The 12,471-nt window shown below is 35.3% G+C and overlaps 1 protein-coding gene across 1 annotated transcript; it reads right to left on the bottom strand.

Moving 5' to 3' along the window:
- Positions 1 to 2,269: 2,269 nt before the first annotated feature.
- LOC113099685 (E3 ubiquitin-protein ligase TRIM39-like) lies at positions 2,270 to 10,671 on the bottom strand. The gene is made up of 9 exons (XM_026264608.1): positions 10,642 to 10,671; positions 5,266 to 5,288; positions 5,083 to 5,166; positions 4,168 to 4,721; positions 3,964 to 4,059; positions 3,377 to 3,610; positions 3,159 to 3,297; positions 3,031 to 3,066; positions 2,270 to 2,894 (listed from the first exon to the last, which is right to left on the bottom strand). Exons 3-9 carry the CDS (start codon positions 5,144 to 5,146, stop codon positions 2,347 to 2,349), a joined length of 1,671 nt encoding a protein of 556 aa, XP_026120393.1. The 5' UTR covers positions 5,147 to 5,166; positions 5,266 to 5,288; positions 10,642 to 10,671; the 3' UTR covers positions 2,270 to 2,346.
- Between the last annotated feature and the right edge of the window lie 1,800 nt (positions 10,672 to 12,471).

Raw genomic sequence — 12,471 nt, 5'->3', positions numbered from 1 at the left:
GAAATATGATTCTGTACTTTAATTCCTTCAGTCTGTTCACTGTTGGACTATTTTTCAGACTGAAAAAAAAGTGACCCTGGAGCACAAAACCAGTCCAAATTGAGATCTTTACATCATCTCAAAGCTGAATAAATCATCTTTCCATTGATGTATGGTTTTTTATGATATGACAATATTAGGTTGAGATACAACTCTTTGAAAATCTGGAATCCAAGGGAGCAAAAAATCTAAATATTGAGAAAATCATCTCTAAAGTTGTCCAAATGAATTCTTAGCGATGCATATTACTAATCAAAAAATAAGTTTTGTTATATTTACAGTAGGAAATTTACTAAATATCTTCATGGAAAATGATCTTTACTTAATAATCTAATGATTTTTTATTACGTAAAAATGATCATTAACTTGGAAATGACCATAGTTCGCTGAAAAGATGAAAAGAACAATACTCTAAAAACTAAAGGTGCCTCAGAAATCCTTTTGAGTGCTGGAGGAACTTAATCATTTATTTTAAGTGCCTCGAAGCTCTTTTTCTCATCATATTGTTCCTGGAGGAACCATTCTAGTCTTTGCAGTTCATGTAAGAACTCTTTGGATGTTTGAAGCACTTTGTTTCCAGTTCTGAGCTTCTGGAGTCACTCCTTCATTACACGAGAACTCAAAGAGCTCCAGAGGTTCCTGGAGGAACTCAAATTATAAAAAAGGGTTATTGTAAAAGTTATTCTTTTTTTCTCCAGATTGTGCTTTTATCTGCCTTTGTTGGATATTACATATATTTTGTTGTATAACTTAAATATCGCAATAACTAAAAATAGTTTTATTGAAATGTTAAATCATTTGAAGGTGAATAGTTTACCCTGAAACTTTAAAGCAGACATTAAAATATAAATATTATTGAACTAAATAAAATATGCATGACTGTTTTTCTTTTCTGAACTATTTGTTTTTGTCTATTTATTTTTTTAATAGTTACACATCCATGTTACATGTAACTGAGGTTATCTAGTAAGATATAAGCATAGTTTTCGAGTAATTACATTAGTTTTTTTTTTTTTTTTGATCGTTTTCTCTCCTCAGAGCATCCAGTATAACTTACATGGGTTCTCTTAAAATCTCAAAGGGTTCACAGAGCAGCACGATGTAAGTATTTATTTATTTGACATTGAAATAACTGAAATGTTGTTTTGTTCTTTTTTTCTTTTATTATCTTCTGAGAAATCCTAGCCTTGCCGAACCTGTTACATGATGATCCTGCTGTGCTGGACTTTATATGATAAATGAAGTCTGAGTTTGTGCACGTGTGTATACATATATATAGTGTACACACACACATTACATACACTGTGTGTGTTATTGTAATAGACATTGTGCATTTAATTACTCCACAACCATTAATCAATTCACTAATATGACAAAAAATAGTCTTGAGCTTTGCTGACATCTGATGGAAAATGTTAGGTACTGCACCTAAACAAATCCTAAAAGCTTTTGAAGATATCAGTTTAAGATAAGTTTAACATGTTTTATAAAATATTTTCTAGTATAAAAATGTTGTCATGAACTAAAAACTCCATAACATTTCTGTTTCACTGCAACTTTTTTTTTTCAGCTCAACAATGAACTGCCAAAGTTTGTCCTTTAAATGAGGCCGGACTTATTTCTGTGCTTCATAACTTCCAATTTTTAATGAAAGTTTTTTTTTGACACTGACATTTGTGTCCTCTAAATACCTCCAAAAACAGTGACCAGAAATGTAAATAAAAACGAAGTTGATTCTCAGGTTTTCCTAACAAGCAACCATGTTTTTTAAATAATCCCAAAACCATAACCAATGATTTTTTTAACACGACTTAACAAAAAAAGAAGCCCAAATTAGTGTAAAACACGTGGTAAACATTGACAATGGATTTGTCCTAATTATTTTCAGATTTACATGTGGTAAACAAAAGCTATAGAATAATATGAAAATATTGAGTATAATAATATGAAATAAATGTTTTATGACCTTCGTTTGATGTTATGTGATATTTATTGTGTATTGTGTTCTGCTGTCTCACTCCTTATAACAGAAAGATCACAGCATCTCAGTTCTACAGACATTATCAGAGTTTTTTTTTTTTTGTCAATATCACTTTGTCAGGGAGAAAAATTTCAGGAATATTTATGAAAAGTTGAACAAATAATAATTTACTGAACAAGCATTATATTTACATTAAAAATATGTGATACAATCTTTTGGATTTAAAAAAACTAAAGCAAATGATAAAACAATAGCAGCACATAATTTTTCCAGATTTTTTATTATAAATGCATTATTTTAATCTTTCATTTGATAATTGAGTAAATTCATTTATTATAACTGACAGGTGTGATGATCAGTGGACTTGAGTTTTTACCTCCATAGTTTAAGGATGGTCCAAAAAATGGATAGAGTTTTTCAGTGAAAGACTGAGCAGTGAAAGAGTAGATATGAGAGCTGGACTCCACATCATAAAAGGAGACCAGACCCTCCTCATAATCCACAAACACACCGACCCGCTGCGGCTTCACTCTCAGAGACAGAGAGACAGAAGGACCAGCACAGGCTTTATATTCATCTCCATTCAACAGAATCACAGTCCAGTATCCATCTCTGGGTCTCAGTATGATGTCTCCCTTCCTGTTAATGGATTCTCTGACCACTCCTAAATCCCATTTAGTCTTTCCCTTCACCTGCACCTCAAAATAAAATCTCCCTGAGGAGAATCCCTCCTTTCCCAAGACACAGGGACATGTATCAAATCTCTCTGGTTTGTCTGGGAGTTTCTGTGTAATGTCTCCATCTGTCACTTGTTTTCCATCATCAGACAGAATGAGATTAGGATGAGCTGTATCAGGATCCAGAGTCACATCCACTGAGAAAACAGAGAATACAGATATTCTGTGATGCTGATGTTTTTAGTTAACCCCGTGTTTAATCAGATTGTAGTGCAGTAATGAAGCAGTGAGTGTATGAATGTAAACTAGTGTAGTGCAGACAGCACACTGTACCTGCATACTGCTGCATCCACTTCAGCTCAGTAGAGACTAATGACAATAAAACAATCAGATCTGAAGCTTATATTTAAAGAACAGAGTACACTATCATGTTTCTATCTGATCAGTGTGTATTGATGTACCAGTTAGTGTGAGTTTCTCATCTATAGTGTCCTTCAGTTGAGTCAGAGCTCTCCTCAGAGTCTCCAGACTCTCATGAGTCTTCATACTGATCTCAGGCCAGTTCCTGGTGTTTCTAGAGCTGCACAGGGATGAGTGAATCTACAGCAGGAGAGAGGAGAAATCCTTCAGCATGTCATATCCTGCATTATGATTGATCAGAGAGATCATGTTGACTGACCTGTAGGAGGTGGAGGTGATCTTCAGTGTGTGAGAGCTGCTCCAGCTCAGTGTTTCTCATCTTTAGCTCAGTGATCTCCTGCTCCAGCTCTTCAATCAGCTCTTGCTCCTGTTTCTCTGCTGCTTTCTGCTGCTCCTCCATCATCTCCAGCAGTTCAGTCTGATGTCTCTCAATGGAGCGGATGAGATCAGTGAAGAGCTCCACACGGACTGCTTTCTCCTTCTCTGTGTTTCTCTGCTCAACCAGGACAAGCAACACATTATTAGCAGTGTTTGCTAACAGAAGAATCTGTGTAACTATTGCTCATACATTTTTGTTCACATACATAGGCTACATGTGTTTTCAGAATCCCTCAAATGAAGAATTAAACTTCACTCTGCACCCTGGACGAGAGCAGAACAAGCCCTGGACATTTTACTTCTTGTTTTATTGGCTGTTGCTGGATATTTTAGTCTGATAGTCATCTGTCATTCGTTTGATTGTTTCTTTATTTTGTTATTGTTATGTCTTCTCAATGTCTCTAAACATTGAAGTTGGTTGCAATAGTAAATATTTATATATTTTTTATTCTATTATTTTAAACTCACTTTTCTGACTTCTGCTGAGTGTTTTATTTCTTGAATCTTCTTGATTCTGTTCTGGATCATCAGCTGCACGTCTTTCTGTGTCTTCATCAGTTCAGTCTATAGAGAGAACAACACACATTTATCATAACACAGATTAAACTCACAATAAGAAATAAAATCTGATTCCTCATGATATCAGTCCTTTAAAAGAATAATAATGTCTACCTTCTTCTCTTGACTCTCCTCTTCTATAGGAACAGTGTTGTGGTTCTTGTGGTCTTTCACAGAGCAGATTGAACACACACATGTCTGATCATCTCTACAGAACAGATCCAGAGGTCTCTCGTGTTTCTGACATATATAGTCCTCCAGATTACTCACAGGATCCATCAGTTTGTGTTTCTTTAAACCTGCCACTCTCAAATGAGGCTCCAGGTGAGTTTCACAGTAAGAGCTCTGACACACCAGACACGACTTCAGCGCTTTCAGCTTTCTTTCCTCACAGAAGTCACACAGAACTTCAGTTGTTTCCTCAGGACTTTTCTTCTTACAGTGATCTACGAGCTCTCGGAGTGTGGTATTAATCTTGAGATCAGGTCTTTGCTTGAATGTTTCTTTACAGTATGGACAGCTGTAGGTCTGGCTGTTGTCCCAGCACTTATTCAGACAGATCTTGCAGAAGTTGTGTCCACATGGAGTCGAGACTGGATCAGTGAACACATCCAGACATACAGAGCACTGAATCTCCTCAGACAGTGAACTCATGGAGGATGACATTGCTGGAAAGAGACATTATTTAGGATTAGTGTGAACTCCTTCAATACTGTTTATGAAGAATCCCATGATGCACCTCATGAAGCTGGTTGAATGTAAAGAGTGTTTAGAGACAAAGAGTGCTGAAGAAACTCAAATATAAAGAGATCATGTACAGTCAGCTGGTTATTATTGTAAAATGAACCCAGACAAAGTGATCAGAACCTAAATGTGAAGCTAGTTACATAACCACTTACCTAAATGAATAAATGTAGAAGAATTATTCTTGTTAAGCTGAAATTATTTGATCTGCTTTACATTCCTGAACTGTACATATTCAAAATTATAAAAGAAAAGTCAAAGTGTTTTTCTGGGTTATTGACTTACATGGAGGATAATTGTCAAAACTATGTCTCCTGGTTTTTCTTGCTGTTAGTGAAGATTCTGCCATTGTTCTTTCCCTCTTAAAGCCTTTTAAAGAAAAATGATAGTTTAACTGGTTAAAATGTGAGAACTGATAGTGATGGAAACACAATCATTAGTTTGAAACAAAGTGAGAGAATCGTAAACTGAGCAATCTGAACTATGACCTGCTGTTTAAAGAGAGTACAAAGAACAAGCTTTATATTTTCCAGCAAACATATACATGTGTACCGATATAAAGCTGGTTCGACGTTTGACATTTTGTCAGAGATTCAGGCTCGGAAATCTTCAATTATTCTTCAATGATTTATCATAATGACAAGAAACATACTGTGTTGTAATTGTTTTCAAATGTAGAAGAGAACACACTTTGCATTTTGTTGGTTTTAATCTTCCTTAGGGAATTATAACTGATAGACCTTATAATGTAAAAGTGCAGGACAGGGACAGGGACAGGGAACATATTGCACTTGTCTTGACCAAGTTTGACATTGAGAAGTTTAAATAAATTAATTTAGAATGCACACAGTTTGATATGTAAACGTCAACAGAATGTTTCTTGTTACTTGTTCAAAGAACAATATATACAACCATCTTTTACTATCATATGTAAATCAGGATGCATACTATTGAATTGAACTTGAATCTGTTAACAGGCTCATACAGTATTTCATTTCAACTTAAAAGGGCGTGTCTTGTTAGTGGTTCCTAGAAGAACATTTTGATGGTGGTTTCAGCCACAGAACTATAACCACTATTGTATAGAACACACACACTATTGAAATGAAACCAATACATAATTTAGTTTCAATAAAGTGATGGAGAAGTTACGCTACTGACGTTCAAGAATAGCTTGCTAAGCCTTCCAAAGGCTCCTGTATTACTGCCCCCTAGAGGAGGATACTGCAGTTGTTTTGACTTGAGTTTGACATTAAAAGTATTTTAATGAATTAATTTAAAATGTGTTCAGTTTTCCATCTCAACTTCAAAAGGTGTGTCTTGTTTCTGATTTCTAAATGAACATTTTAATTCAGGGTTTACACTTACGTAATTCAGGACTAATTATATTGAATTAAACAGTAGGTTTCTTGAAGCATCTCGTTGTCACAGTTCTTCTGGATTTATTATTTCCTTCCAGACAGACTGATGATGATTAGATCAGATCTCTGTGTGGAGCACTGGCTGTTGTCAGACACAAATCTCACTGGATTATTACAATTAATGGCAAAATTAATGTTTGGAAATATAAACTGATATTTCATACTGAGACACTACAGCAAAATATAGACATAACTGACTTAAAACCAATTTTAGCAGGTGAAAATACTAGTGTTCAAATAATTTTGATTACCACTGTATATTATATATGAAATGCTAATCAAATTCAGATTTATTTAGCTAATCAGATTTTTGAAGCATATAAATATGGAACTACACAAGTTAGAATTTATCTATAGATCTATAAACACACACACACACACACACACACACACACATAAATCAGCATAAAATTTTTATCCATACATCACCACCAACACCTGAAAAGTAGTCTTGCAATTTTAAAAGAGGCCATATATTTATATGAGGCCATATATATTATATATTTTTTTAAACAAAGGTTACTGTACTTTTGAGTAAAATATCGAGGAAAGTCCATATGTTATTTCAGTGACATAAACAAAAAATATACTCAAAACATATTTTGTTTAATGAACATCGTTATTAATTTTTTTTTTTTTACAGAAAGTGTTTAAAAATCATGCAGAATTAAAATTTCATGTAAGCTAAATATTTAAACAGGAATTTATTTAAATAGTTTATTTCGGATTGTAACATTTAGAAATGTGATTCTATGTAAAAGTAAAAAGATACATAAATATAAACATCTGCCAGCTTTCAAAGCACAAAAAAAATGTACAAAGGCTCAATTCTGATTTGTAAAAAGACTGTAATAAACTGTGTTATAATTAGTTTATTAAAATGTAGATTTTCAAATTCAATTCAAAACAACTGTAAAACAACACTCATCGCCAGTGTTGACTTATTTTGTTGAATTTCAATAGCATGTTTTCTGTTATAGTTCTGTGACTAAACAAATATAAAAAATCTTCTTATGAAAACATAAACAAGACACACACCATGAGGTTAATACAGGAGAGTGTATTTATTTTAAATGTATTTCTTTTTGGTTTTAATTTCAATAGCCTGTACTTACTTGGTATCATACGTCTGTTAATATAACGAAAAAAATATATATATATATCACAAGGACCTGGAATCAGCCTACTACATTACCACTGGATTATGGAATACTAATGCTTTTAATTTTGTTTGTTTATTTTATTAATATAGTTATTAATAGTAATAATATAATAATAACCACTATCACATATCTTGTTTACAATATTTATTATTTAAATTCAAGTGAGCATTATAAGTGTTGGTATGTATATCTTTCAAAACCCTGGTGCACCAATTGCTCTGGTTTTGTTAATATATATATACATACACACATTTATTCATTTATCCAAAGCGACTTACAATCAAAAACAACAAAAAGAGCAATGATATATAACTGCTATAACAAGTCTCAGTTAGCTTAACACAGTATACCTAGAATGGGATTTTATATAATATAATAAATAAAAGAAAACAGATGGAATAAAAAAAGAATAGAGCAAGCTAGTGTTAGAGGTCTTTACACACACACACACACACATACACACACACACACATATACAATTGCATAATTAATGAAAAGAAAATAGAATATAGAAAGATTAGAAAGGTAGTTAGATTTTTTTAAAGAATATAATTAGAATAGTGAGTGTTAAAGTTAGAGGGTCAAATAAAGATGGGAAGAGATGTGTTTTAAGCCGATTCTTGAAGATGGCTAAGGACTCAGCTGCCTGGGATTGAGTTGAGCAGGTCATTCCACCAGGAGGGAACATTTAATTTAAAAGTCCGTAAAAGTGACTTTGTGCTTCTTTGGGATGGCACAATCAAGTGACATTCACTTGCAGAACGCAAGCTTCTAGAGGGCACATAAGTCTGAAGTAACAAATTTAGGTAAATGGGTGCAGAGCCAGTGGTAGTTTTGTAGGCAAACATCAATGCCTTGAGTTTTATGCGAGCAGCTATTGGAAGCCAGTGCAAATTGATAACAGAGGTGTGACATGTATTCTTTTTGGCTCATTAAAAAATTCATCTTGCTGCCGCGTTCTGGATTAATTGTAAAGGTTGATAGAATTGGCTGGAAGACCTGCCAAGGAGGGCATTGCAATAGTCCAGCCTGGACAAAACAAGAGCTTGAACAAGGAGTTGTGCAGCATGTTCCCAAAGAAAGTGCTTGATGTTCTTGATGTTGAATGTCAGATCATCAGGATGGAATGAGAGGTAGAGTTGAGTGTCATCAGCATAGCAGTGGAATGAAAAGAATGTTTCTGAATGACAGAACCTAATGATGCCATGTAGACAGAGAAGAGAAGTGGTCCAAGAACAGAGCCCTGAGGCACCCCAGTAGTTAGATGTTGAGACTTGGACACTTCACCTCTCCAAGATACTTTGAAGGACCTATCTGATATGGAAAGACCTCAAACCAATTGAAGTGTTGTTCCTGAGATGCCTTTTGCCAGTAGAGTTGATAGGAGGATCTGGTGGTTAACCGTGTCAAAAGCAGCGGACAGATCAAGCAAGATAAGTACTGATGATTTGGATTCCGCTCTTGCCAGTCTTAGAGCTTCAACAACTGAGAGCAAGGCAGTCTCAGTTGAATGTCCACTTCTGAGCCAGATTGGTTTGCTGTCAAGGAGGTTGTTGTGTGTGATAAATGTAGAGATTTGGTTGAACACAGCTCGTTCAAGTGTTTTTGCAATGAAAGGAAGAAGGGAAACTGGTATGTAGTTCTCTAAAAGAGATGGGTTGAGGTTGGGTTTCTTAAGTAGTGGAGTTATACGTGCCTGACTAAATGATGAGGGAAAAACACCAGTGTGGAGGGAAGTGTTGATGATGTGAATGAGTGAGAGCAGGTACAACTGCAGGAGAAATGGCTTGAAGGAGATGAGATGGAATAGGATCAAGCGGGCAAGTTGTAGGGTGATTAGAAAAGGATGAATTTTGAGACTTCTGCCTCAGAGAGTGAAGAGAAGGATGTAAATGAGTGGTAAGTTTGCTGGTGATATGAGCTTGACTGATTGTGGTGTGGAAAATTGTGCACTAATGTGTTAATTTTATTAATGAAAAACGTTGCAATGTCGTCAGCTATTAGAGTTGAAGCAGGAGCGGGAGGAGGAGGACAAAGAAGTGAGGAAAATGTTTTTAAAAGCATGCGAGAGTTAGACGAATTGTTAATTTTGTTATCGGTAGTATGTCATTTTAGCAGTGGAGACATTAGCAGAGAAAGAAGATAGGAGTGATGATACATATTAAGGTCAGTAGTATTTCTGGATTTACGCCACACCCTTTCAGCAGCTCTACGGAACCGGTGTTCGTGTTAGAACATAAGATAACCAAGGGCAGAAGGGGTGTTACAGGCTGGCCTGGAAGATAAGGGACAAACAGTGTCTAAACAAGATGTAAGAGTGGAGCAGAGAGTATCAGTAGCACTGTTAGCATCCAAAGATGCAAACAGTTTAGGGGAAGAAGTGAAGATGAAACCATTACAGAAAACCGGGAGGGTGAAAGTGTAGGTTACGTCGAAGATGACATGTGGAGGGCTAAGTGAAGTGTCAGGGACCCTGTTGAGTTTTAAGAGTGAGGTGGAAGTGATCCGACGTGTGCAGTGGAGTAACCAGAACATGATCATAGAGCAGTGTCGTGTATAAATAAGGTCCATATATATATATATATATATATCGAAGTTACAACACACAAACATAAACAAACATAATTTCATAGATATAAAACATGCTTCTGATTAGAAACATTTACACACCATTAATTTACTCTGATGATTGTTTAATAAATATTTAAAGTGACCACAAGATATATATATATATATATATATAAACATTCTGGTGGGGAAAATTGCTTTGTCATTATCATGTACTTTGTAGACGGTCCCTAGCTGGCATAAGCGCTAGCGGCACCGCTGATCGAGTCCTTAATGTGTCGCAACAAATCGAGGAGAATGAAAACAAATACACTGCGATGTGTGTTCAGTTCTACGTCCTATTTGCTTTTCAAATAAGCAATTTTTTAATTACAATTATACTCATTCACTAAGATTTTTTTTCCCTGCTATCTGTCTAATAACCAACAACGTCAAACGTCAACCAACTTTTTATCGTGGTTGTGGTTCAGTTTGTCTGCATGTCATTTACTGCATGGCAAAACGACAAAATGCTGTTAATACAATTCTGAAATCATTTCAGTGCGGGTAAACAACTAAAGTATCTGAGGTATTTGACACGCTTAACCCTGCTTTCTGTTCAACTCATTCCAGTCTGACATAAACCCTACTAAACCAGACCACTGTCATTAGAAACCTGTTCAGGACAATCTCTCTTATATTTCTATACTTACCTGTGAGTATCAGATGTGTTCACAAGGTCTCTGAACGACTCAATATTCTGTTGTTTAAAGAGTTCGGATGGTTTCTGGCGTCCAGTATTGTTGTTGATCAAGTCGTTTCACTTTCTCCTGAACTACACTGAACTGAACTACTTTTTTCACTGAACTAGTGATGTCAGAGGTGCTTAGGGTGTATTCTGCAAACTGTGGTACCACAGCACTACACTAATACCTACGTGTGGGTAACTCGAGCTAGGGGAGGTCTTCACAGTGCACCCGGGACCGCACGGGTTCGGGTCTATATTTTAATGATCAGGCCGGGTCCGGGTCGGGTCCAATCTATTACTTCGGGTCCCGGGTCTGTTAAACATTGTGTGTTAATCCCGGTGCGGATCGGAGTCATCGGACTCGGAGAACACCCCGACGTATCAGACACTGTTTTCTTGTAACTTACAACTTGTAAAATTAGGAAAAGGAGAAAGTGTGATCCAAAAAAAGAAAGAAAAAGGGTAAACAGTCGAATTATTATGCGAGCTAACTCGAGTCAGAATGTATATACATGTCACAGTTTGCATTGTCATTCGTCACCGTGACATCAAGCGGACTCTTGAAGCTGGAAATATGAGTGGATTAAGCTTGGACTTGGAATAACGAGAGAAATAACATTCGTAACTTTCTTGTCGGAGGATTGTAATGCATCACAGACAGTCAGGTACAAGGAAGAAAAACTACGGGCTCCTTAAATTAGGTAAGACAAAAAGCATGCTTTTTCGAAAACGATTTTATTGACTTGTAATAGCAATTAAGTGTGATATGTTGACAATCGGGTCCAGTTGGGGTCTGTGTCTTCCCGGTGGGTTCCAAGTACTGAGGTTAATGATGCTGGTTAGAACAGGGGCAATAGAGTCAGCAGCTAGTTTAAGAAGCCTGCTGTCAAGACCGTTGACACCCGGTGGTTTGTTTTTACAGGGCTGATTAAAAGATTCTTTACTTGATCTATATTACACTTTCTAATTTAAACCTTAAGTTTTTATTTTTCATCAGTTCATTTCTTATTAATAGGTGAGGAATTATCATTACATAGATTAGGCATATTTTCACTTAGTTTATCTAATTTTCTTATACAATAATCATTAAGATAATTTGCAATATCTATTGGCTTAGTTATAAATTTATCACCTGTTTCCAAAAAAGATGGAATTATTTTATTTTTCTTACCAGTCAATTGATTATAAAACATTCCTACTATAAATTACCTATATTCATTAACATGATTATCAAAATAGATTTTCTTCTTCTTTTTATTAAGTTTAGTGACAGAATGTTCTCATTTTACGATAAAGGTCCCAATCACATTTATTTCCTGTAGTAACGCTGTTCATTTCATTTGACCTCTTTATTTTCATAGAATTTTTCAGTTCATCACTCCAACCAAGGTGTGACGTTATTCCTGACAGTAAACTTCTTTAAAGGCGCATGTTTCTCAATCAAAGACAGAATAGTTTGTTAAATTTAAAGAGAGCAATTTCGGATTACTAGCTACCAACACAATCAGACCAGCATATAGCTTGAACATCTTCAATAAACTTGTCATTTTTAAACATATTTATAAGATCTTTTAAATAAGAGCTGCAGTTCCAGATCCACTCAGCTTGGTTGTTAACACAGAAATGATCAGATTATGATCACTGCTACCAATGGAATAGAAAATACCTTTTTACACAATTCAGGTCGGTTTGTGAAAATATGATCTATACAGGTAGATGTTCTGGATCCGTCGCTCTTAAAACATGTTTCTTGTAGGCTTATTTATAACGTTGAGTAAGTCCACATGCATTTGCA

This window comes from Carassius auratus, unplaced genomic scaffold (genome assembly GCF_003368295.1).
Source record: "Carassius auratus strain Wakin unplaced genomic scaffold, ASM336829v1 scaf_tig00217011, whole genome shotgun sequence".
In the NCBI taxonomy this organism is placed as follows: domain Eukaryota; kingdom Metazoa; phylum Chordata; class Actinopteri; order Cypriniformes; family Cyprinidae; genus Carassius; species Carassius auratus.
This window is presented reverse-complemented; position numbering and strand designations above follow the sequence as displayed.